Source organism: Aptenodytes patagonicus, chromosome 10 (assembly GCF_965638725.1).
Source record: "Aptenodytes patagonicus chromosome 10, bAptPat1.pri.cur, whole genome shotgun sequence".
Taxonomy (NCBI): domain Eukaryota; kingdom Metazoa; phylum Chordata; class Aves; order Sphenisciformes; family Spheniscidae; genus Aptenodytes; species Aptenodytes patagonicus.
Window position 1 is genome coordinate 7,416,224 of NC_134958.1, and position 21,868 is coordinate 7,438,091.

Below are 21,868 nucleotides of genomic sequence, written 5' to 3' on the forward strand. Positions count from 1 at the left end.
GGGAGTTTCAGGCTCCAAGTTGCTTGGCAACCTCCTTTTGTGCATGTGTTTTATGAATTCATTCACCTCTGAATCAGAGATGATCAGGGAGCTGAATACAGGTACAGACTGCTCAGCCTTGGTGCAGCTTGACATCCTACTAGCACTGGTTTTTAACTCCAGGAAATTGGCAAGCAAGTTGTTGAGTCCATTTTGGGGCAGACTCCAAAATCCCAAACTCTGAAGGCAGCAGGAACCACTACCATTATTTAGCGTGGCCTTCCATACGACTGAAACCAAAGGAAACCCACATGAACTAATTCCTGTTCAAATCAAAGCGTAACTCTTGTGGAAGATTGGGGAACAACCAAATCTTATTTTTGGAACTTGCACCCGTGGAAAAATCTACTATAACCCTTTGCAAATTGTTTCAGTTTATAACTAACATCCCCATCTTAAGTGCGTGCATCTGAATTAGTCTACCTGAAATTTCCAACCACTGCATTACAATCCGTTTTGGATACGCCAACTCAACATTCACTGGCACAGCCTACCTCACTCTGCACGTCCTCTGAACTGCTTGGATAGCATTGAGCTTCAAAGTGAAACGATGTAGCTGCTACAGCGCAGCTACCTTATAAGACTGGTGACAAGCAAGCGACCTTGCATTTACCTCCTCCCGGAGCTCTGTCACTAAGCGGAGGAGTTCCTCTACCCGGGCGCACCTCCCAGAGGTGTGCTCACTGCTGCCGCCCGGTACTGGCGTGAAAGCAGGGCACTCCCCCAGCCCGACACCTGGCTGGCAGCGTGTTCCCGCCGGAGCTCTGTCTGGGAAGCTGCGTCAGTCGTGGTGGGTGCAGAGCTTAGAGAGGACACGGCCTTCTGCCGGGTGGATACCATTGTTCCCTGGTTGAGCCGGCAGACTTAGAGCCCTTCCTGTGCCAGCTGCCGGGCGATGCCGCGTTTGCCCGCTCTGGTCACTAGCGCTCCCCAGGGGTTTCTTTTATAGGTGGGAGGTGTGTGTGTCTGGGAGTGGGGGAGGGTTGACCACCATTGCTCCTGCCCTGCCCGGGTCTCCTCAGCCACTGCCGCCTGAGCTGTGGGCTCCCAGCGTGTCTCTCCGCTCCCCTGAGGTTTCCCCGGTTCAGGAAACACCCTTGTACGCAGCACTGGAGCACTCTGCTGTGGACCATGCCAGCACCGGAGCTGCTCGCCTCGGGACTGAGGGCTAGTGTCCCTTACACCGCCTTTAATCCTCCCGCCGTTGCTCCTGACCCCGCTCAGGTCTCGTCAGCTGCTGTCATGTGAGCTGCGGGCTCCTGGCACCGCCCCCCCTCAGATTCCAAGGGAATAAAATCAAGATGGGGGACAGCTGGTTAGGAAGAAGTACTGCCAAAAAGATCAGGGGATTATAGCGGATGAGTTAGAGTTGCAAAGCAGTTCCAAGAATGGCAGCTCTCCTGGGATGTACAAACAGGCAACGTGACAGCTAAGACGAGGAACGTTGTTACTTTGTGCTGCTCAACCCAGTGAACAAAAACAACTAGCTGGAGTGCTGTGCCTACTGCTGGCCACCATAGTTTAAAAGTGAATTTGATGAAAACTGGAGGTCATTAAGAATGATAAAAGGTTCGGACGTCATAACTTACGAAGAAAAATTGGAGAAAATGGGTTTTAAATTCGGAAAGGAAAGATGAACAGAGAGGAAGAAGATAACCTTTAAATTGCAAAAAGCTGCTATAAAAATAGCAATCAGTTGTTCTCACTGTCCACTGGGACTGGGTTGCAAGCTACTGTCTATCAGCTAAGCCAATCTAGTGACTTGACTGCCTTCACTGGTGTGCCCGCATATTTACTCTACCTTCTGCTAGGTCCTTACTCATAAAGTCCTGCATCAAGCCACTCCACTACAATGCCCAGAACAGGGTCAGTATGAAGCCTATAGCCACATAGGTCATTCTAGCTACCCCTTCAGAAATTTGGTCCAAGATGCCCCTCTAGTCCTCTGGAATTACTTCTGTGTTCCGAGAGCTGCTGGAATCACTATTCTAGTCCACAGGGCACCTCAGCCATCTCCTTTGATCTCTGATGCAGGGTGTCTGCTTACTACTTGATGTTAGCCACTTGTTTAAAATATTTTAAACATTAGCCACTAATTAGCAACTAATCAGAAATTTTTCATCGTCATGATATTTTGACATCGTTTGGGCTTCTTCCCACATACAGATCAGAAATATTTATGGAAAGTTCTGTCTTGCCTGCTCTGTTAGTGACAGTCCTACCACTTTAAGATTAGAGTAATATAATTACTGGGATTCCTTTCATTAGTAATTATCTTCCAAAGACCCTCTATTATCCTTAAGTCTACTGGTTCTCAGCTTTTGCACATGCACCCTTTGAAAGGGGTGAGAAGCAAACACTAAGATCAGCTCCAAGAGTCCTCCCAACAGATTATCTAGCTAGCTGAGGTAGGGAGCTCCAGATTATCTGTCAAAGGCAGGCAAGGATCTATCCTCCCCTGCTTCTATAACACGCACATTACAGCCTTCATTTGTTCTATGGCAGCAGGCAATTTCAGATACTCGAGTATTTTGTACTGCCATGGCCTGACCATCAATCCATAGGTTTTTCAGCCAGTATGGGAAAAACATAGATTGCCTTGCAGAGACGCAATACGTCTGAGACGTGGCAAGTAGAAAAAGAAGTATTTTCAAGTTAGGTACAGGTGTGACTCTCACTTTCTGCGTTTTCTGTATGAAGATAACAACACTGGCCTGAGAGAACCAGTCTGTGGATGCTCAGAAGACTGGAAGACACTGGAGCAGAGATCCATCAAAACACACTGTACAATGTTCTCAGTACGATTAGAGAAGTGGCAGCATTGCCCTAAACTGTCCCATGCCTAAAAGAAGCTGCAGGCAGGAGATAAGTGCAGCAGAGACCTGCAGCATAACTGCTGTACAGGCAGAGTGCAGAGATCCATACAGCTATGAAAACCATGGGCTCTTTCCCGAGAAGGATTTCATCTGAAATGAAATCAGGCAGAGGGAACAGACTGAAAAAGCTTCCATTGTCATAAAAATATCTCCCTGGGTAATCCACAGTGATGGAAAAAGGAAACTCTGATAATTTATGTGACAGTTTAATGGGATTTTGGTGACACATGATACTTTAGAAAGAATTTGCCCAAATAGGACAGACAGGACTTTAATAAGGCTTCAGCTCCAAAACAGCAATATTTTCACCCCTTACTTTCACGTTTCATTCTATATATCCACTACTCACTCACAGCCCATCTATCTCATTTGCAAGGCACATTTCAACATTGTAAGAGCAACAACTCTGCACTTTCTAGTTACATTCCTAGCCAGAGAGCATCACTGAGCTGTGAATTCTGAGGCATGAGCTGCCCTTCAGCCACGTCTCCAGCTCTGTGGATGGCATTAATAGCTTCCCTGCAGAAATGAAGGGCAGCAGATGGACAGTCTGCAGCAGGAATCGCTTGCAGAGGGGACGCCCCCAGAGCACACTCCAGGAGCAAATGGCTTTCACACTGTGAGCGATGCCTCAACCCATGTCTCCTGCTTATGAGATACAGCCTTTACCCCAGTGGTAATACCCCATGCCTTCACTGCCATGCCTTCACTGCCATCGCTTTGAGAGCAGGCACAGCAGCAAGAGGAATTGCTCAGAGTACTAAACTAGGGTGAAGCCAGGGTTAATGGGATGAAACTTCACAAAGGAACATTTAGGCTGAATATCAGCAAGTTATATTGAAGAGTCTCCCCTGTGGAGAGGCAGAAGTTAACATTAAAACCACATTGCCCAGAGCACAAGAAGCCATTCTGTACACAGCAATCTTGCAGTAGCTGGGGACAGCAATAACTCAACAGGCATTTGTTTTCTTTACTAATTTCAATGGAACCAGTCCCAAAGCCCTTATTTTTCTGGAAAATCTCCTTCTAGGAATCTAGACAGGAGAGGAATGGTAAAAAGCTGTGTGAAGATCTCAATATTTTGCCCAGTCTTTCTGTGACTGCAGCAGGCTAAGATCAACTTAGGACCTGCACCGGGGCCTGTTAGCCCTAAAATGGGCATGGAAAATGGAGCACCTGTCAGTGTTTCTTTCACCACTGGGAGTAATAGCCAAATTTAACAAGAAAATAAGTTATCTGTTGTATAGTCCTTCAAGCTGTTCTGCTCTACAAAAGACAAATTCTATCATAAAGAGCTTTTTGCCCATAAACTGTCTATACAGAACAGAGATTTAAAACCCACATAATGCCACCTACAGCATAAAGCAATGTTTATTCTTAAACATGTGTTGTGCCTTTAAGAGGCACAAATCCAACTCTGCCTCTGACCTGAGGTCTTCCTCGGGGAATGACTTGTAAGAAATAAAATGTATTAAAAGGTGAAATCAGAGCCTCTCATTATCAAAGGGATAAAATATCAATTTTTGTTAAGATAAAAAGCATCACAGATTGGCTCTGATGGGAAAAATTAAATTCTTGGTCTTCACTTGATTTGATATTTATCACTCCATTGCTCCAGAAACATCCTGGCAGGGAATGTTTCTTAAAAATATTATCCTGTATTTCTCCTGCAGTAAGCAAGCTATAAGTTTTAAATTATGTGTTTTGTTACACATGAAAAACTCATAGACAAAAAGGAAAGAAAACAGACATCTACAAAAGGCATCTTCTAACACTTTGCTATGTCAACAACTTCAGTTACGGACCTTCTGCAGGTTCACCTCATTTGTGGCATCACTAAATTGACTCTTACATTGTTGCTGTCCAAGTCTGTCCTAAGTTTTAGAACTGCATTGCCCAGAGCTGATCCCAAAGGAAATTCTCGCTTTCCACAGTCAAGAGATGGATAAGGTAAAGCTGTCTCCCAATTTTGAATAATGAATCTTGTCTTGATGGAAAGTTCTTAGGTGAACTCCCCAAAAAACTGAGCAAGAGAATGCAAATAAAGAAGCAACATAAAAGGTCTTTCAATCAGATCATCATGACAGCAAAACTGGTGTTGGCCCAATGATCTTGTATCATGACATAAGCAGCACCATTTTTCATCTTCTAGACTATATGACCTGTTGCGTAACAGACACAAAGCAGAGTTTGACTAAACTGGAAGTATTTAGCACCAGAATGGTGCAGAAATATCTTTAAACTAGAAGATTATCCTACTGTCCACCCCTGAATGGTACAGCTTCCTGCCTACTTTAGCCTTGAAAGAAGCCTACTTCTATGTATAAAGTTTTATCTTGATAAAGACCAAAGTGGGAGGCACCTAGCACTTTATATCTAACACACAATAAATGGAACTACTTTTTTTTTTTTCTCCTCTGAAATGTTTAGGAGAACTCATACCAGTAGCAAATCTAATATTAGTGGCCGGTCCTAGTCTCTATTCCCCTACTGCCCTCCAGCACCCTAGAAATAACACAGTGTTTTAACATCTTGTGTTCAAACCTCAGATCAAGAGCTCACATTAGTTGTTTAGGCCATAAGCGGAACATAAGTTTTCCAAGGAAGATAACAGAGGTGAACCTTGAAGTTCATAAGCAAGTTCATACCATATTATTTTCAAGCAGTTCTACTGTTGAAATACCTTAAGGATGAAGAAGGAGTCAGGATCATATAGGACAATCAGAATCCCGGAATACTTGACAGAAAGATAGGTGGAACAAAATTTGCCACTGCATAAAATAGATAACATGCAGAAATTTCAAACAGTATGTGGTAAGACACTAAGCAGTCACTGTCTAAGGTCAGGAAGAAGTTCTTCCCTTCAGATGCTAGCGAAGTGATTTCTAATGAATGATGTCTTCCTACCATCAATCACCACAGGGAGCAGAACATCAAGCTAGGAAGACTACTAGTCTGTTTGAGAAAAATTGTTTCTTCTTAGGAATAAGATGGTAGGAAGGCTAGGGAAAGGAAAAATTTTCTTTTTTCCCCACAAGTTGCTACAAAGCACAGAAAAAGGTACTCGTGAGCAAAGGAGTCAGGCTGCAAAACAGACTTGGCAGTCCCAGAAGGAACACAAGTGTAAGTAAGTGGAACATGTGATGTCCTTCCTCACCACTCCATGTATGATTGCAAAAGTGGGAATTTTCACACAAGAGGGGGTTTTGTTCTTTATTACATAGTTTCCTAAGTGATACTCAATCTGTTTAAAAAAAAATCTTCTCCAGAAGGTTCTTTTTGGCAAATAATTTCACAGCATGAGTGATGGCTGCTGATCAGTTTGAATTTCTGATGTGTAATACACAGACTAAATTCACGAAGCTGATACTGTGACATGTTTCCTCAGTCCCAGTGCCTTCCTGCATTTTCACCCCAACATTTCCCCAGCGAACTTCTCCAATTGACGCTGCCACGGAATCCTTCCATTGCCGCTCAGCCACTCTTTACAGCTTGTACAATTGGCAGCATGAGCTCCTCTCTCTTACTTGCCATAAGAAGCACTCATATCGAAGCCATATTTCAGAGCATTCACTACCACTTCATCTTCCGCTCTGTAAGCTATCAGAATGCTTTTAAAAGAAACACTTATTTAAATAAAAGAAAATCCCTGTAAGTCATGGTCATGACAGGCTAATGGCTAGCATTGCAACGATGATTTATCTTCCTGCTATATCTAACAAAGCTTCTTATGCTAATACCTTGCTTTCAAAATATGAAGAGACTTCTAACTGATGTTTTCTAGCTGCAAGAATATACAAGGAATGAAAAACACCTTGCATCAAAAAATAACCTTCACCTGCCATTTAACATGCCCATCAACTCTCAAAATCAAAAGATCTCCTTAAATTATTTTTGCTTGCTGTATTATTTATTGTGCTTCCTTCATGGATGAAGAAATCAACTATTCAGTCTCACTACCTGTTTGTAATCCAAATTCATTTTAGAGTTTGCACACATTAACTGCATGCTTTAATTTGATTTATTTTATTTGATTTCTGTCTATTAAATTACATTTGAGGCAGGTTAGATGGCCTCACAGGGAGCATCTCACCAGCACTACCCTTTGTGCAAACAGCAATTATTTTACCTGGGCTGAGCCTAATTTCAAGTCACATCTTGATAGGCTGACAAATAAAGTCATGGTATCTGCATTACAAGTGATATCCTAACTGGTGGGAAAGACCTTCGACAAGCTAGAAGGTGGGTCCTGGGAGTGTTCTGATTAAAAGGGTATGATACAGGGTATGAAATTAAGCAGCAAGTCATCACTTATGAGAAGGAGCATTGTTTCAAGTTTATTTACAGATATTCTACACAGCTTGCAGGCCCGTCACCTATGTCAGCACAGAGACTATATGTGTCACTACATTTTTATTGCTCATTCAAAGTTAGTAAGTGCTAAACAGGGAGAATAGGGATAGTGGGGGCACCACAGCCACTGAGAGCCCAGAGTCCTTCATCCGTCTCTTGCTTATTCTTTCACCTCTGGCCAGTTGCTCTTTATGAAGAACAATTCCCACGTGTTGAGTTGTGCTTCACGGTGACCCTCTAGCCGTTGTTTTTGTGCCCTTTCAAAATGCTTGACAAAACTGTCACAGGAGGAGTTTGGCATCTGGAAGCTGCGACAGACACGATATGACCTGATTCATAAAACATAACTAAACAGCTTGGGCTGCCAGAGGCCAGGATTTACGGGACTGCGTTTCAAGAACAGCCTTCAACGCCTGCTCTACTAAATGCACTTTCCTACTCTGCCACAATACAAATTCCCAAGCTGCGTCAGGGTGACCTGCAACACCATGAAGTGACAAAGCAGCTGAGAGACTAATCTTGTTAGAGCCTACCCTGTCCACCGCTGGACAGGAAGGGGAAGAAAGGACCTTGGCTCTGGCTGCACCTTTTACACCAGGCTACAGGGGTAGGGAGCACTACAGAAAATAAGACAACATCATTTTTCAGAAATTCCTCCAGCACAGCGAGCACAAAGGAAAAACCAAGTCACAGATAGTTTCTGCTGTGTTATCCACTACAGCCTCATTTTTACATTAAAAGCCTCCCTGCATTTGTATTTCTGGCAGGTGCAACCTGACCCACGAGGAATTTAAGGACTTCCTGTCCTCCTATCCATCTCTTCTCTGCTATCTTGCTTTTCTTCTTGCTATCCTATCCACCCCTTTTCTTCATCTCCACTTCAATCATTAGTTAGTTTTCTGTGAGATGCTCACCATGGGACCTAAACGTCCTTTGGGAGACCTGTCAAAGTCACTCTGATGCCAACTACAATAAATTCCACCTCATTCATCTTCTCTTGAAACACCTCACAGACTGAAGATAACTTGGAACATGCTTGAAACATGTAAAGCAAGCAGCGATTTACAAAAAAATCAAGTAAGTTGCCCAAGGATAAAAGACAAATCAGTCATGGAATTGGAAGCTCAACATCTGTTTCCCAAGTCCCAGTCATGAAGTATCCTGTGCCATCCACGTTCACCCAAGAAGTGATTTTCTACATAATCCATGTCTTCAAAGCACTTCCTCCTCTTTTCATTAGACATGAAAATGAATTGAATCCTGCACTTAAATATCATCAGTAGAGCCCTCTCAGTTATGTTAATTGTCCTATACCATGATGCTACAACACAGCTGTCATTTTCATTCTGAAACCCACCCACCCTTCCTAAAATTAGCACATACACACACATTTGCAGAATGCTATGATATTCCTGCATCCATCACTATTACATCATGCTTTCAGACTCAGAAAGTGAAACACGATATGAAAGCAGTAAGGGAAGAATGAGGAAAGGAAATGGGATGTTGTAGTAGGTGTCTCTGGTTTTCTTGAAAAATAAAAAAATAGAGAAGTCTAGAACATTTGAGAGACTCAAAAGAAAATTCCATAATGCCTTTTAATGTTCCCCCAAGTCATCCACAAGTCCTTCCTTATCTGTGGGTCAAGACACACCTCCAACCCCATTCTGACTTCTTCATTTACTCATACTTATCACCTCTGCCCCCCATCATGTTTTAATAAAAATTTCAGCCTATTTTATTTAGCCTCATTTATTTCAAAGACACAGAAGCAGCACCCAGGCTAAGCCAGAAAATCTTCAAAACAGTTCGTTAAACGAATTCAATGAAGAAAGAAGAGAAAAAGCTTGTAAAAAAAAATTACGAAGTGTCAGGGAAAATTACATTTTTTTTTTTCCCCCATAGCTAAGTAGTATGACAATTGCAATTGATAGAGCAAATTAAATTCTAAATGCGCTGGTGATTTGATAGATATCATTTTCTGAGTGTTACTGAAGAAATGCCTTCTTTGGGAAACAGTTAAGATCTGGAACAAGTCCTGTTGGTTCTGGGGCCTGATTCGATTATGCAAAGTTCATTAACGTAAAGTTAAGACGGAGACGGGAGAAAAAGCATGGAACTTCCCTAACATACCACATGCCTTAAGAAAGACTGTCCTGACAAAACTAGCAAAACAATTTGTCAGGAGGCCTGCTTACAGATATAATGAGTAGCTGGTGACTTCAAAATGCAACTTCCCCTCCCCCTTCTATTCAGAAGGCCAGAAGACATACACTGACTAGTGCTGTTCCTTCTGCTACCTAATTCTGCAAAACCGTATATCAAAATGAAGCGGGGGAAATTGGAGAAAACCCAAAATGACCTAGAATGAAAGAGCTGGTGCACCTATTTTTCTGTCAGCTAGAAACCAATATCCAACAGCCACATAATAAATGCCCTGAAATGATACAGAAGTCCAAGTTTAGCTCTCTGCGAACACTGGTGCACTTTGCAGTATCTGCCGTATCACTCATCAACTAGTTGATCCTATCAGCACATTTGCAGTCTGAACATAGCAGCTGTCTCCACTTGTTTATTAGCAATTTCTATTTCTGCATTAGAAACAGGTGGGCAAGCTCAGAGAGCTAACTAGTTTCTCTTTGATATAGAGATGGACAAATCCTCTCATTAACAGAACAGCATTTTAAAAGTCATTATGGGGTATTTTTAGTCCTATTTCATTTTAGTATTGCTGTATAATTGCAGCCCATTAATCACCAATACTTGTTTCTAGAATCTGTCAGTTATAAGCAACAAGAAGCATCAGCCTGTGGTGTCTGCAAATTACTAGTTTCAATATATTGCTGTACTTATTTTACTGGTATAAGATTGGCTGCATCAGTCACATAGCAAGGGATCCGGTTCTCTGATTAGAGAAATTAAACTCAGTTAAACAGGTCAGGCAGAAATCTGCACAGACCCTCCCAGCAAAATCAACTTACAGGTGGGAATTAGAAATAGCAGGTGTTCAGAATTACAGATACAAAACCAGGAGAAAAATAAATGCACACAGTGTATTGCAAAAATGCCTCCTCACTCACTAATGCTCTCAGGTAGATTAATATTAGGATCAGCACAGAGAAATACCGTTTGCTACGTTTCAGATGAGTGTAGCCCCACTCACATGGGTGTGGGCAGAGTATCTGCTTGCAGCTCTGGCAAACATGCAGTAAAGCTGTTCCATACAATCCAAACAACTCCGATCACTTGTGATACATGACTAGCTAGGTCAGCCTTTATCAGTCAAAAACACGTAGCTTGGAATGTTAAATTGGGAAGTTGGAACACTGTTTTCCAGAAAGTTTTCAAAGCCTTGAGGGATCAGGTGAATGACTTTTCTTTTTTAAAGTGAGCCGCAATAGACAGTCTTTCCAAACCAGTCAGCCAAGATTTAAAAGCCCCAAGAAACTTCCTAATTTAGAAGGATAAAGGTGAAAACAACATGAAAGTTATAATGCCACCCACACTGTTTCCCAACAGACTGTTAGTTCTGTGTATGCACATGCCTGTGCATGGCAGAAGCTTATTGTTAGAGTGAGAAACGCGAGATTCACAGGATCATGAAAAAACACCTAAGAGTAGCAGGCTTCCCCGTTAGCAGGATGCACTCTGGTTTGTCACAGCCTAGCAATTCTTTAACACGATCTGTGCAAGACTTGACCATCTTCCTCCTAAACTATCCCCAAGCTGCGTTCCCAAACTAAAAGCAATGGTCTGCTAGAAGGGTGGCAGAGCCCACTTTTTGCCCACTCTGCCCAATCTTGCTACCCAATACAAGTCAAAAAATAGTTTGTTCCCATGAGATCATCAGGCATCAGAAAGCAACGTGTATTTAGCTCAATCTGTGCATCAGCACAGCCTTTCTGTTCCAGAAAGAAAAAAATACTGAACCAGAGACAAAAACTGCACACTATGACAGCAAGTGCAATTGTTTGGGTCTGAGAGCAGCTGGTACATGCGCTACACTTGGAGAGCTTTCCAGCTACAGATTACTTTCACAAGGCCAACCTGCCAGCTGTCCTACCCCTTCCTCCCTGACCACAGCTTGCCTAGTAGTCATCAGTGAGGAGGTACAACCAAACAGAAAGGAGAACAACTGGTCACTGGGACAGCCCTGCAGCTCATCTCCTCTTCTTAGAGGAGTACTTCTTAATTGCCTTACAGAGAGCAGATAAGGCAGAGAAGACAGGAAAAATTAAAAAAAAACCCAACAACAAAACACACACAAGCAACACCTCTACTGTTACAAAACTCCAATTTCTTACCTTATAGCAGGTTTCTAATCCAGTGGCCAAGGGAACCTTCTTACTGGCCTTTTATTCAAGGAGCAAGGGTGATGCACAGACTGCCACGTTATCCACAACTTCGGCTCTACCAACCAGAAGCAACTGATTTAACACAGGTGTGAGGGGCAAACCCAACTACCTTCAGGGCAACCCACTTTATACCCTGCATCAGCATGTGCTCCAGACCTTGTAACTTGTGAAAAACAATAACCTGTGCAGTAAGACACATGACCAATTGGGCAATATTGTGACCAGCTGGAAGAAGCCCCTTCCTGACCTCTGCTTTTACCTTGAGGCACAAGCATTAACTCTTCACCCCTTAGTAAGCATATTGCTTGTAACAATATTCAGCCTCTGCAGTCAATCTGACCCTAAAATTATGTCCTCCATCACAGAGCCCATCTCTGTCACATTGAGAACAGATTTAACTCAATTCAAATGCTTCTTTGGCTAATTTATACAGTACCACATTGACCTTTTAGCGTGTGCCTCACGGGACCGTGTGTGACTGGAATTTACGGCCAGGCATGGGAAATGTGCAGCTCACTGAAATACAGGGGTTGTTTTTCATGCCATGATTTGAAGTTGATAACAGAAACCTAGTAGCAGTTCAATGCTTGTTCACCATTTGAGGGAGTAAAAGCTGCCTGGGGGCTCCGCCGGGCTGTATTTCAATACCAGATATACAGACTGGCCATTGGAAACACAGCATCTGCAGGTTTTTCCCCCCCCCAAAGTGTTTCCACCTAAGGGAGAGAAGATGAATTTTTTTTTCCCCTTCTGTTAAGGCAAGAAGATTTGGGCAACCTACCGTTTCTACAGAAGCTTGTAGCTCCACTGCAATGAGGCCAGGGCACTGGGGTGTTGTGAGACAGGCATGTTCCAAGCAGTTGGCTATAAATGTCCAAAGCAATATAAGAAATACATATGACTAAACCTTTTTCAGTTTCATTCATAATTTTCAATGCTTTATAAAAAATACAAGTAGCACCGTGCTCCTGTGAGAAGGCACCTCTGAGGCACTTGACAAACCAGTCTCAAATGAAAATAATTACGACTAAGATATGTGCTGGTTTAGATTTTCAAGATGTTTAATTCATCAGCATATCGGAAAAGGCTCTGATATTCTGGAAGACTGGAGCATAGCCAGTGCCAAGCACTACTGATGTTCTAGCCCAAGTCCATACCAACCAAGAAGACATTGTTAACTTATGTTCTAGAAAATGCTGCTGTTAATCAGAATATTTCTTCCCTGGAAAGAATATGCAAAGGTTACAAGTCTCTTGGGACAAAGATGAGGCTGTTGTAATTCAAAGAAGGAAAGGTAACAGAACAAGTGCCGAAGAAACAGAAGAAAATTCTGCAGCACTGTCCCCTAAGAAGAGGAGGACGTAGAACAAAGCTCCAAATTTCAGAAGGAGGGTTATTTAAAAAAAAAAAATATGCAGAAAGCTACAGATGAATGACGAGCAGCCACTGCAGCACAAATTATCTCACTTCAGATGGCTGTTCTGCTAGCATGCTGCATAAGGCAAAGGGTGGGAGAGAAAGAGAGATTACCCTAACATTTATTTTCTCCCTTTGCAAAAAACACTGTGGTTGCCTATGCTTGAAGGCATTTTTACCATCCTCGTTCAGTGTTTTCTGTGCATTGCTTGTGGCCTTGACTAACTGGATTCAATATTTATTAATATGCATTTTGCCAAACTCACAGAAGGCTGACCATAGCATCAAAGCTGTGCTGGCTGAGTCAGTTCCACCAAATGCTGGGATTCAAAGAGCAGTTGATACATCATGGGAAATACTGGCCTCAGACACATGGCTGCTTGCAGACTATCTCACAAATTTCATGTTCCATTCAACCAGCTTCCACCTTTATGGCAGTAGACTGGATACTCAAACAAGAACATAGCTCTGCAGGAATTTATCCGCTCTTTTTGCAGTGGGCTGCCACATTGTTGTGACTGGGATATCAGAAAGAAAAGAGAAGAGATGTTTGAAATTGCAAGACAATCTTGAGAAATTCAGAGCACACACCATCAGCACTGCATACCTAGAGATCATTGCTTTGGCTTCAGACGCTCAATAAACTGCCTATTAAAGTGGAAAAAAAAAATCATATTCTCAATTCTGTAATTATTTAGCACTGGAGAATACATGACAATTTTATTCAGCCTTTCTTCATTACTGCATTAAAACAGGATCATGGTTTTCACAATAGCTGACTCCTATCAGCTAGTGACTAACAAATCTTCAATTCAAGGGAATACACAGATACAAAATTCACTATTGCAGATGTAAGAATAAAGCAAAAAATATTTTTCTCCAGAGTTTGCTACAATCATGATCTCATTTGATTTCCATACACACTAAAATCTGTTCACTTTTAACTATAATCACAAATAAGGAGTAGAGATAGAGAAGAGATGAAAGGAAAAAGCAGAACAGGTTCTGCAAATGGAACATTTTAAGGAAACGTAATACTAGTGGACTCTTTCTGCATAAGATCGCAATTTGGACCACGTTAAGTACCTAGATAGCTAGAAAAACAATCTATCTGAGACAACATCCTCTGTTCACATTCAGTGGGGGGCCACCTGAGAAGCAAAGGCTTTCTTCAGTTCTTGGTTTCTCTCCTGAGCCTTTCATCAATAGTAACAGCGGTTCTTTCTTCTTGTACGACACTTGCAGCGTAGAAATGCCATTATAAAAGCCTATGGGTCCTTTTCACAGAAACCACTCGGCATCCAGACAAATATGGGGAACTGGATTGCTCTATATTTGGCATACAAATGCGACCTAAGGGTTCAGCAGCATTAGCTATACTGTGTGCACCTGTGCTGGAGGAGGTACAGCACGCAATGACACTAGAACAACAGATGCGCTTGCTGTTGTGAACTGTTTCCAACCAGCATGATGCCAGGTTAGCACTCCAGCTGAATTGCTACAGGCAGTTCTTCTGGCTGCTTGAAAGATCATTACCAATCAAAGCAGGTCATTCTACCTCCCTATTTCAACATTATTAGATGAGAGCTTCCTTTAAAAAGTGCATTTTCCTTTGGGGCAGACTAACTCCAATAAGGCGTTGATCTAATTTGATCCCTGTTTCACTAGGAGATATGTCATCTCCAGCTTTGAAAAAGTTATTCAAGAGAAGAGAGCTTGAGCCTTTCATAATTAACATGCAACACTGGTTGCCATGCAGGGAGCGGGCACAGTTATAATAACTTGGAGTCAATAATTCATAAACTATAATGCATTATTAATCAATTATCAAGGCCTGAATTACATTTAATGAGATTAAGCTGATTGGAGCACTAAGCTGTTTGAATCATATTGATTTAATCAATGTGCTTAATTAAACTGTGTACATTTTCCACATGATCATTATTTCCCAGTATCCTGCAAAAGCAGCCTCTGCAATTCACGTCCTTTGCTGTTCTTTGCTCAGGAATTGCTCTTTGTTGCAAGTTATATTTAAAGGTAAAGAGCGTGTTTCTTTCTAAGAAAAGATCAAAGTTGCAAAACAGCCATCTAAATAGCTTATACAAGCAAATTGAGACATGTTAGAATATTCCTCCCAGCAACTATGTCTTTTTGATTCTGTAGGCTTAAGATGAGACCAAGTAAACACACCTCATCAGTCTCACTTTACCCCTCATTCTAGTTCTAGGAGCATCTGCAGATTCAAAGGGTGCAAGCATCCTGCCATACCTATCCCAAAAATGTTACTCTTTCCATCTTTAGAAACACGCTTAGACTCAGGCTGAAAGTGTGTTTCAACTCCCCAAAAGACTACATTCAAGATAAGCAGGTGTCATTACCTCTTTATGACAATATTCATAATGGTTTCCCCAGCCTTATATAAAGAGGACGTGATGACAGAAGAGCAACTCAAAGTGACAGCTATTACAGATGTAAATCCATTTGCTAGTGTCATATGTTGTTTAATTTCCCTCACCACTGCTGCTAATTAGCTGGGACATTTAGGTTTAACTTTAAACCCCACAATTCAGCTCTATAATGCTACACGCTGCTAAAAGGACATTCATCATGTGCGTCAACTGGGGGAAATACTCATAACGCACTGCATAATCAGTATTATTAATGGGAATCACAACAGTACAGCCAGCCATGAAGAGAGCTTTGCAACTACTTTCTTTGTGATACCATAAACAATGACCGTCCCACCCCACTCTGCACAGTGACACTGTTCTCAGTGGATGCAGGATTAAGGCCCATGGCAATGTACGATGCACACGTCAGCTGAGAACGCAGCAATGCCGGGGGTCGTCAGCTGAAGCGGTGCACTGCTCTACCACCCTAGACCCATTGAAATCTTCATTCCTGTAAGGAATTCCTCTAGGACTGTTTCAGTTATTCCTCTGTATTAACAGTAATCAGAATGGCACCTACTATACATCACTTCAGAGATGTCCTCCCCTTTCCCTTCTCTAACTAAAGGCGAGAGCTAACCCAGCCCAACTCAGTGCATAGCCAGGAAACACCTCCCGAGGAATGCTCATATGGCAAGCTCAAAACAGCACAGTGTAAACTGTCCTTCTCTGATCAGTCATTTTACGTTTGGTGGTTTTAATTCCATCACTCTGTTAACATTAGCAACATATTGGTGTCCTCTAATTTCTTAACTAGAAGACAATTTTATCATTGCCTGCATATGAGTGTTTAGATCTTTTAGTTACGCTTCTTTGAAGAGTTAATCTGTCCATTTGCTCTGCCACTTACAACAGTATCCTACGGCTTGCAGGGTCTAGTCAGCTGTCTGCCAGGGAGTTTAGCAGAACAGTTACATACTGCACGTTTGCATGCATAACTGTGAAATAAGGGTTTGCAAACTATTACTGAGTACACGTGCATGCTGCTAACACTGCCTTCACTGAGCTGTGTGGGGCAAACCCAAGAAAATCAGAGCTCTGCGAGCACCTATTAACTTCTTCAAGCAGGGAGTCAGCACCATTCCGGAAGCTTTATCATTCTCACTGTTTCTGCATTCATTTGAGAAAGCTCTGAAAGATGTTGGGGATTGCTCTCCCTTCAAAAGTCCCTTTAACTCTCATCAGGCAATGTCTAAGGCTAGACCTAACATAGCCAGGAACAAAGTCACCAAAGAGTAAATGCCTGTCCAACCATTCTTCCCTCTGCAGTCCCCAACTTCTTTCCTTTTCAAAGGCTCGCATGTGATGATTCAATATCCAAGGCAGGTGGAGCGTGCGGGCTTACCACACATGCAAGCTTACAGAAAACTGTCTTTTTTTTTTTTGGTGGGGGGGTGGGTTTTTTTTAAAATAATTCTGAGAAGAGCTACAGTCTTCTGCAGAAAAGCTCTGTGCGTAATATGGAAGGTCAAATCTGCAGTCTAACTCTTTGTAAGAAGGAATAAGGAGGAGGGAAAGACGAACATGGTAAAGACAGATAACAGAGGAGACAAAAAACAGTCCCTTTGTTTCACCATTGGTGCTTCCCACACACAGTCAGAATGGGAAACTAGTGGCTTTATCACAAGACAAAGGGGGATATTGCAGTTAGAATGAGTAGCAAAGACATCCCTCCTTGCTGGATGCTCAGTCTTCCTATGATGGCAGGAAGGGCAAGTTTAAAACAAAACAACAAAAAAACAAACAGTGAGACACCCTCACAGTTTCTATTTGTACAAGTCTATGGAGCTGCAAAGCCCAGCAGGGACCACTGACCAGCCTCACACTTTCTGTTGCAGTCTTCAGGCACCCACAGACATTGATCAAGTGTGAGTGGAAGTTGTGCTGTTTGTAACTGTGCTGTTGCATGACTGAGATGCAAAGCACAGGGAGCCAAATAGTTCCTGGTTCGCTTCTTTCTTTCTTTAAATCAGTTTCAGAACTGAGCATTTAATAAAAATTATTCAGTATACCACCATCACATAAAGGGGAGATAGAGGGGAAGGAGAAAGGAGCCTAAAGGGAATATCAAAACCGCACATAAACAAAGCGTAATGAAGGAAAACAGCAGCCCATTTTTCTTCCCCTCAGTATGCGGTGAATGTGCAGTTCCTGTGAGCATGCATGGCTTGTGCTTCCCATTAACAAGGCGCACATTGATAAATTTAACTCAGACAAATTTAACCATCCTAGGGCCACATTAATCAAAAGCCTGACAAGACCAATCTGAAAGAGTTGAGCAAGGAAAATAAAGCACAGCTGACACAGGATGCCATGCCCTCATTGTCCCTGGACCATCCCACTCTATCAGCACCTCCAGTACCACAATAACTCCTTCCCACTGCACTCCTACTGGGCTGATCACGCTGTCCTCCCAACACTCCTCATCCACCCAACGCCTCTTCATCAGTGATGTTTCCTGCTCCCCATGTGTCTATACGAGAGAAGGATTTAGAGTATTTAAGTACTATTATGTGCAACAACTACGAAGTCCTGGCAAGCTTTGTGTTTTACCTGTGGCACTGGCGTTATTGAAAAGAATCTCTCAAGGTACGGATTAACAAGGGTACAAAGGAGTAATAACAAATTTGATAGGAAAGCAAAGTGACTATAGCTCATGAAAACTGTGAATTGGCCAGAACCAGAAAGAACGAACAAGGGCTATCAATTTTTATTCATTACCCATGTGCCAAGTTCCCCAGCGTTGGAGCTCCATATCACTTCTCAAGCTGAAATATGTATGCATGGAGACTGTACAAACTGATAGGAGTTATTATTGGGAAAACCTTCACCCTTTGGTCCCTTCATACTTAACCTTTAGCATGGAAAATATTGACAAACAGGTCCTTCCATCAGCCCAACTACTTGATAGAGAGAAGGGCATGTCATACAAGACGAGGAAACTGAGAAGTAACTGCTGATCAAAACCACACAAAGCAGCACAAATTAGGCTAAGTGCATCCCCAAAAGCCATAATTAACCAAGCTGATTAAAAAAAAAAAAGCACATAATGTGATTATTCAGATTTGCCTAGAGGCATCCCCACAGCATAAAACATGGTGTGCTGCCTTACTGTTCTTCCACTTGATAAAACAACAAATATTTTCATCACCTAAGAATATTGGTGTTTACTTTTATAGTCTTGGAAACTTGAGAGAAACTGTGTTGCCTTGCCTTGACACTCTTTCCTCCAAATAATTTCCATTTCAGTTCAGCCAACTGGGTTTTCTACATGTTCTGTTTTGGTTGAGTTCAATTGGTTCATGGATAGATCTAGGAAGTCCTCAATCTTATTGCATTGCAAAGCTTCAGAGGAAGAGCTGTTTAGTGGCACGTGATTTCATGGCATTTCGGTCAGAACTACAAGCTCCCACTGCATTTATGTAAGATCACAAACCAGGGGATATTTCTTTCTCTCAAAAATTGAGGACTTCAGCCACATAATTGGGATTTGAACCCAGATGCTGAATACTACAACAGCCTGAAGCATTCAGAACAAGTATCTGTCCAAACTGTTCATAGATCCTTTACGAATCATTCAGCAAATCTGTGCTGAATAAGTAAGCCAAGCCTTGCCTTTACAGACAGGTCAACAACCTTTGGAAACCTGCCAGACTCTCTTGTAACGCTGCAAAATGCATTCTGATGCACTCTGAGAATACAGTGCTCCAGAAAATGGCAATGCCTCCCAATATTGTCACATTTATATCATGATACTTCCTAAAAGCAGTGTGACTCTTGGGGTATTATTGCGCTGGTCAGTACTGTGTTGTTTCCTCGTGACCCTCATTTCAGCATCTGTGCCTCTCAATTGTCTTGAATATAGGCTACAAGTCCTGCATACGCAGAGGACATCCATTCTCCCGTGCTGTACCACACCTGGCACAGTAAGGTTTCAGTCCAGGGCTAGCCCCGAGGACTGTAGATGTTATACAGTCTAGCGTATTATTAGTATATGTGATTACTTTTCCCTCTTGTGTCTGGTGCCAAAGGCAAAAGCATCCTTAACTATTCCTGCTTTAGTTCCATTGGTACAGGCCTGTGATTTTCTTCAGAGTTTTTAATCCTAATCACTGTATCTGCATGACTGCAGACCTGGGCACCTTGTTGGGTTGGTCAGAAAGCAAGAATGCTGTTTTACAAAAGTGCTGGTGATTTTGAAATTGTTTTTTTTTTGCTTTCCTATGACAAAACACACTTTTCAGAAAGTCCTTTCAAAGCCAAAGGTGCTTAAATTCGGTGTTTAGCACATTCACTCATGTGACTGACCCACTCCAAGTCCTTGCCTTGATAAATCCAAACATTAGCTTAGCTCTTCCTTTGTACCTTCATTGGAGGAAAGGCATACTCACATGGGCAGAAAGATTTGTTCACTGCATGTCTCTTCTGGATGGCTCCAATCCTCAAATAAAATATTCCAACTTACTTTTTCAGTTGCCTTAAGACCTTCTGCCACGAGGTTTAAAAATTGCTGTCAACAGCTAACACCTAACCAGGTGATCATCTGCAGTGTGCCAAAGGCTTCTTCATATAACTAACCTCCCCCACCACAACTCCCACCCACCGGTTTTCTGTTCTATATCATCATCATGGAACAGAAGAGCTTACGGGCAGGAATTATATCTTCATTTCACCAGAGCCAAAACCCCTAATCATGTGTTGTATGTGCTACTGTAGTGTAAATAACACTAGTAACACCACCACCAACCCAATTTCCTCTCTGACGCTGCCTCCAGTTTCCGCCATCAAAACTGTGTACGCGCATGCACCTTATGAATTCCCATGAAGCCTGTACTTGGCAATTTTGCTTTAAAGTTTCAACCTAGAAAAGCATGTGCATGTTCAGAAATTTGCTAGTAAATGCTCAATTTGTAATAAAATTATTACAATAAAAAGGTAGGAGCTCAGGATGATTACACTAATGTCAGCACAACTGCAGTCACTGTGCTCTAAACCTGAACCAGGAAAGATAGCAATAATTTTCACCAACTCTGATATTTGAGGTTCCTTTTAGTTTATGCAAGTAGCACGGATATTATGAGGAGTCCTACTCACATATCACCACATAGCCCTGAAAGGAGAATTCTGCAATGAGAAACGTAGTTCATATCACAGAATCCCTTTGGATACTTCTAGCCTAATATCTCAGTGAGATAATGATATATATTTTCTTAACACCCAAAAAGATCTTAAGACAATTTAAATTTCCACACACCCTCAAAGTTCAACCTGTGTTATAGATGTGTGAAGAGCAGAGATAAAAATATCAGTTTATGCCTTGTTACTGACTCAAGAAAAAAGTCAACCTACATATAAGTAGTTAGTCATTTAGACTCTCAAATCAAAGCTAACCCGATGTGATGCTAACCAGAATCTTATCACTTGCTGTTGATTACAGAAGCTTGCATATCTTAATCTTGTTAAATCAAGGCCACTGGAGGTCTAAGTCTTTGACTTTCACAACAAAAAATAACCACCTCTAGATATAACATGGCAGTTATAATATTTACCATTAGATAGCACACCATCAGTTAGGACTCTGACAGAATGCAAGGAGCTATACTGTGTCCAGATGGATCTACCAGGCATTCTGTTTTGAGCATTAATTTGACCAGAACACTTCAATTGCTGTCCACAGCTGGGAAAGAGTGATCTTGTACTTTTTTTTTTGCGCAAGTGTGAGACCTCAAAATATATAAGTCATTTCAATTTGGAACATCAACAAAAAAAATCAAATTTCTCTTTAAACTGATTATTTGAACACAGTTTCTTGCTGTTGGAGATATTTGCTATTGAACTGTGTAATTGTTTCAGATCATTAAAGAAACATTTGAAGTAAAAAATTGTCAGCTCTCCTCCCTCCTCCGTGTAAATCTGTAATTTTAAAAAGCGTTGTAATTGGCTATTCCCCATATTTAGATTTATTTTTCCAAAGTGAGAAAGGCAAGAAAATCAACATATTCACAAAACAGGTTGTCATTGCCACTGCTGACATGACCGCAAGTCACCAGCTTTTTTTTTTTTTTTAATGTTTCATTTGGCTACTTACAGAATTGCTCCAAGTCTTCTCTTTTTTTAGAGTCTGGCATGGCAGTGATTGTGAGCAATGGGCATGGATTTCCTCCTAGCGTCTGGCAGAGCGTCTGCTGCCTCCAGTAAACCTTCCTGGGGTTCCTATTTTGTTCCAGCATATCAAGATGGGACTGAGAAAGAAGCAAGGAAGCAGATTTATGAGTTCACAGTCACTAAAATCTCATTTTATTCCACTAGCTGTGTGTTATTACTGGTACTATTTTCATCTGTTGCTAACTTCCCAGCATCTCTCTTCTGCCAGTTAATA

General features: G+C 41.9%; 1 protein-coding gene across 1 annotated transcript in view; it reads right to left on the reverse strand.

Annotated features, from left to right (window-relative positions):
• The window catches only part of AGBL1 (AGBL carboxypeptidase 1), a 280,171-nt gene that overhangs the window by 185,610 nt on the left and 72,693 nt on the right, over positions 1–21,868 (reverse strand). Inside the window, exon 17 of the mRNA XM_076348666.1 lies at positions 21,578–21,731. Within this exon, the coding sequence (XP_076204781.1) occupies positions 21,578–21,731 (154 nt within the window). The remainder of the gene's footprint in view (positions 1–21,577; positions 21,732–21,868) is intronic.